The sequence below is a fragment of the Loa loa genome (genome assembly GCF_000183805.2).
Source record: "Loa loa unplaced genomic scaffold supercont3.36, whole genome shotgun sequence".
NCBI classification, from domain to species: Eukaryota; Metazoa; Nematoda; class Chromadorea; order Rhabditida; family Onchocercidae; genus Loa; species Loa loa.
The window spans coordinates 201,895-207,179 of NW_018108216.1; the positions used below are offsets into that span (position 1 = coordinate 201,895).

General features: G+C 34.6%; 1 protein-coding gene across 1 annotated transcript in view; it reads left to right on the forward strand.

The window, feature by feature from the left end:
* LOAG_12346 (GCIP-interacting protein p29) overlaps positions 1–2,420 on the forward strand; it is a 2,771-nt gene extending 351 nt beyond the window's left edge. The window contains exons 2-6 of the mRNA XM_020448526.1: positions 492–617; positions 924–1,041; positions 1,159–1,249; positions 1,492–1,593; positions 1,834–2,420. Coding sequence (XP_020301338.1) covers positions 492–617; positions 924–1,041; positions 1,159–1,249; positions 1,492–1,593; positions 1,834–1,999 — 603 coding nt within the window. The 3' untranslated portion in view covers positions 2,000–2,420. The remainder of the gene's footprint in view (positions 1–491; positions 618–923; positions 1,042–1,158; positions 1,250–1,491; positions 1,594–1,833) is intronic.
* The last annotated feature ends 2,865 nt before the right edge of the window (positions 2,421–5,285 follow it).

Here is a 5,285-nt window from a genome sequence, read left to right on the forward strand (position 1 = left end):
AAAAACAGTTCGAAGTTGACTGTCTGATTGTTATCAGTTTTTGGGATGGTTAATTAAACTATTATCGGATAAGAAGGAGAGACTTGAAAAGCTTCATGTGACACTACACTAAAGGTTTAGTTACGATTTGGGATAGATAATTAAGTATCGATGGCATTTAATGAAATATGATAATTTAAGGAAATTTGTCGTTTCGATGGCGTTACCAGAATCATGTGCCTCTGTTTCGAAGTATCCATCGAAAGATTCTCTCAGAGAGAGATTCAGAATGTTGCACCAAAAACGTGTGAGTTGGAATTGATATTTTAACACAGTAATTAATTGTCAATCTGAGCTCTTTTGAATAATGATCAGCCGGTAATGTGCAAAAAAGTGAATTTAAAAAGAAAAACAGTAAAATCGGATTGCCCAAACTTTGAGTGTCTTTTAATTCTAAAAGCTGCAAGAGTGTAGTTTTTCCGGCGAAATGGATCATACTTTTATTTTTTTAGCAAGAATCTCGTAAACTGAACTATGAACAAGTGGTAGAAGAGGATCATAGGTCGAAGTTGCCAAAAAATTACGATTTAAAACGAAAACGTCAAGAATGGGAGCTGAAGCAAATGGAATTGAAAAAGGTTTGATCGATCTCCTATAGGGAATTTGCCAATAACAATTATGTCGTTGTATTCATCAACTTAGGGAAACAAGATGCACAAGTTACACAATTAACTGGAATTTGAACGGTACAGAACCTATTTCCTTCTAGTTTGCTATTATTTGTTTCATGAGTGACCTTATGCCAAGAATATGAGTGGTTTTCCCTTCCTTCAGATTTCTTTGCAGTCAGTTTGTGCGGGCGGTGTTGGCACTCCTCTAATGTCTCTTGGACACCCTTTTATCGGTTAGATTTGATTTTTGCTATGAAACAGGTTTTGTTTCAGGCTGCTGAAGATCGGGGAGAAGATTATGATAGGTTACAAGCCCTGAAAACACAGGCCGATTTGATCGAGCGTAAGGAGGCGGTCAAGAGAAAGAAGAAGCCCGACAAAGGCTTCAGTGGTGGGTTTCCTCAGAAAAGTCGTAAGCAGTGGTGTTGGCCGCATTTGTAAAGCATAGGATTTTATAGATCTTTGTCGACTGATCTGGTTGTCGTGACTACTGAATTGTATATTCCAGATTACGAAGCTATGACTCTACGTCAGTATCAGAGGCTCTCTGGAAATATCAAGCCTGATATAAAAGCATATGAAAAAATGCGAGAAGTTATGTAAGTATTTTTTCTATTGATATTTTGATAAATTGTTAATGCTATTTCTTGGTTAGATCTCTTACACGGATCTCCATTGGAAGATTAGAGAAGATTGTAGTTATATAGTTTGACGGAATTAAAAAGCAGTTTGAATGTTTTGTTCTAAAATTCAAGCTAACGTTTAGAAGAATGAGAAGTGAGTTCAATCAATGCTTCTAACCATTTATTTTTCGGTTTAAAACAACATTTAAGACTTTCAGTGGCGCCAAGGAATTCTATCCTGGAGTGGACACACTCATTTCTGGCACTCATTATCCAACCGATGCTGCCTTAAATAAGCTATCAGAAGATATCAAAGCACAGTAAGCGGGTTTCTCCAACTTTTTTTTTACTTCACTTTAAATCTGTTGACCTTCATTTTTAGTTTGAAGGGATTCTACGCACCTCAAATAGCTTACCAAAAAACTATGAGTGAAGTAACTGTTGGCTCTTATGGTTTATGATAAACAGTTACAAATGAATTTAACTTATCACCTATTTGTCCTGCGTTTCCGATTATATGGAGATGTAATCTCATTTCTCATCGTGATCATACTCTTCAGAGAAAAGAAGCGTGATCAATACCATCGTCGGCGAATGTTTGATCCGGATGCACCAATTGATTATATCAATGAACGAAACCGTAAATTCAATCAGAAGTTGGATCGTTTTTACGATAGGTATACGGAAGATCTTAAAAGTGATCTTGAAAGAGGAACTGCTATATGATTAGGGTTATCGCTTTTATCTTTTTCAATTTTGTTTGCGCAGAATATTCGGTGATATAATTTTCATTAGATTGAAACGTTGCGCTTTACTCATATCATATAACCAGGTTTGTTATACCTGGATTTGTAGAGCTTACATTTCTGATATTTGTTTCATGCTAATCGAACTGATATTTGCTTCATGCTAATCGAAAGTTTTTTTCTCCACTTTTATTTAAGTCATGCGTTAATGATGTAATTCTGTGAAGATATTGGTGATTATTATTGCTATCAGCATCATTTTCCGTTGTCGAAACCTGTTTATTGCTGATGAATCCAAATTAACTGTCATTCCTACAGACATACGATTGGTGCAGCAAATAGGTTGTAAATATATGATCTCGCTTCGTTTGTTACTTAATGATTGTAACTCAGTAATCACCTTTTATTACCTTGATTTTTATAAAATGTTGAGGAAAAATACAGCTTGTATTTCGTCAGTAAACAGTTAGAGCTTAGATTTCGAGCTAAATTTGGCAGCCGTTACTGGAGTGGAAGAAACAGTTAAAGGAAAGTTGCATGATATTAGAGCTGGCAAATAAGCATTTCACTTTTTAAGAACAAGAAAATGCAAAAGTTATGACGAGTTTTTTTGATGGATTTGTGATGGATGGGTAACTTTCCTTGTAGCAGAAATAGTTTTGGCAGAAATTAAGCTATAGGAAGTGGGAAATGTAATAAGATTTCTGGCCTTAGAATACTACTGACTTCCAGATATGTGTATTGTAATCGGATGAGAGGGTCTGTCGAAAAATATCAACTCCAAGGTTGTACTGGGTCTTATTTGAAATTGTGCAGCTCCCCAATGACAGCTTTCATTTCCTTCTCGAATCTTTTCGCTAACTTTTACGTTTGGTGAATTCTTGAAGAATTTATACTGAAATTTATGGAGCAGATATGCGTTAAATGGTGCCAAATGATTTCTTTGAGTAACAGCAAACAATAACTTGTTGCTTTTCCCTGGATTCTGTGCCATATCTGTCAAGTATTCGAATTGTGAAACTAGAAACTTGGTCAACTAGTTTGGGGTGCAGTGAATAATCCTATTGGAATACATACAAATTGCTAAGTTCTCTTGGTTTGAGAAAGCTGATTCCGAAGATCAACAAATGGGTTAATGCTACGTGCCTGTGCGTAATTTCCGTCGATTGTTATTGGGGTCGACGAATTGTTTCCCAGTGACACACGGATTATATGGGCAAATGGATTGAGAAATGAAATTCATCGTGATATGTGTTACAAGACAAATGATAACGATGTCTGTGGGGTAATATTGCTGGAGATTGTTTAGTATTAGTTATAGGAGCTTATAGGTTACATTACACTTTTGCTTATTAAAATTTCACATTGAAATTTTTGAAAAGAGTTGAATTTCTGCTTACTTGCTATATGCTTGAAAGAATTACTGGCCAGTGCATCTGTCATGTTGGTCTCAAAGATTTACAGTATGTGGTAAACTGGATATATTTTATTCTATATTTGTTCGAAACAATATTCTTTTGAAGAATATTTGTCCAAAGGCGCAATATTCGTTCGAAGAATAGGTTGAAATTGGAAGAGAAAGGGAGATAGATGTAGGTATGCTGCATTTCACCTCTCATTTCTTCATTCCATGAATATAGAAAGTGCATCAATCGAGGAAACTTCTTCGAATTTTGGGCATTTTCTTAACTTGAATGTGTTAGCGATGGGCTAGTTTTCCATTAATTCATTTACTTTTCATATCTAGAAAAATCAATTTTGATTCGAAATCATCCATTTAAATCAAATTTTGTTCTTTTGAGTGGTTTGTGACAACTTAAATGTGATTTTATGTGAAGAAATTGTATCGTGATTGAGTTTTTGATAGATTTGCGGAATGTGGTATGATATGTTTTAGCACCAATAATTGAAAAGGAATAAGTGAAGGAAATTTGGGAATGAAATTGAAGATGATATCAAGTAGGAATATTATTACATATCAAGTAGGAATGTTACTAAAATAATATATTCCCATCGTCTTGCTAATCATGGAAAATGTCGAATTTTTTTTGATTGTTTAAATATTTGTTTATCAGAAACTAATTTTATTTATGCATGTTTCATTAGATTTCGATGCAAACTAACCTTAGCACCTCTACATGGCATCAAAATCTTGTCCAGTTTCTTTATTCATCGATCTACTGGTATATTGTTATTGTTAAGTACCGCTAGCGTTTGCAATCTTACTTTTTGGTAATTTGCCCCATATCCCTAAATCTACTTTTGAAGATTTTCCACATGTCTTTGAAGCATGGTTTGTTGGAATATATGGTATCATTGTTGTTAGTATCGTTTAATTGCGCTGTTTCCACTACCAGGGAAATTGTAAAAATATAAGCGATAGAAGTAGTTAGGTTCATACTTAGGACTCAACAATTTTTCAGAGAGATTTCCCAATGTCTGCTTGCCATCTTTTCCCTTTCCCTTCAAATTAAGTGAAGATTGTTACCCCTTCAATTCTCTACTCAGAAAGGAACCAACGGTCATAATTTGTAGCGCAAAGGTAATAGAGCTGAAATCCTATGACCACCGTTATAGGATTTTTCTTCATAAGGCGTGCTGTCCTCCAGTGACAATCTTTTAGCTTCATCTTCGTTTTCTTCGTCTACCGATAAATGTTTACACTTTTCCAATCAGAAATTAACCAAAAAACTTGAATATGTTTCCAAGTTATGAAGTCAAGAATGGTACCGAAGCTTGTAGTATTGGTTATTGTCATCCTGTGATTCTAGGTCAAGAAAGTAACCGATACAAATAACATTCCTAAAAATGAACTAGTCGCAAATATTCTTGTGATAAAATTGGTCAACAATGGAATATTTGGAAGACATCAGAAGTCTGAAGGAGCAACAAAAGATTGCAAGATTCTTCGGCTCATCTAATTTGAAAAATCAATCAATGGAAATAATAACTGTTTAGAATGTTCTTATGTGTCAGTAATCTCTAATGATACCAAATAATACCGTTAAGGAGCGCTTTCCACGATTCAATCATAATTAAAGAAATTTAATAATAAACCTAACGGTAACATTCAATGAGAGCATACTATGTATAGAGCAATAAAATCTATATGATAGCACTCAATATGATCTGTACGGTAACACTCAGTATGGCATATATTTTAATACTCTTTTCAGGCAAATTGTGACATGCAAACACTCGAACCTATAGGACATTGGTACCTCAATTATCAACTGAAGAATGGTAAAACGTGGTATAGGTGGCTA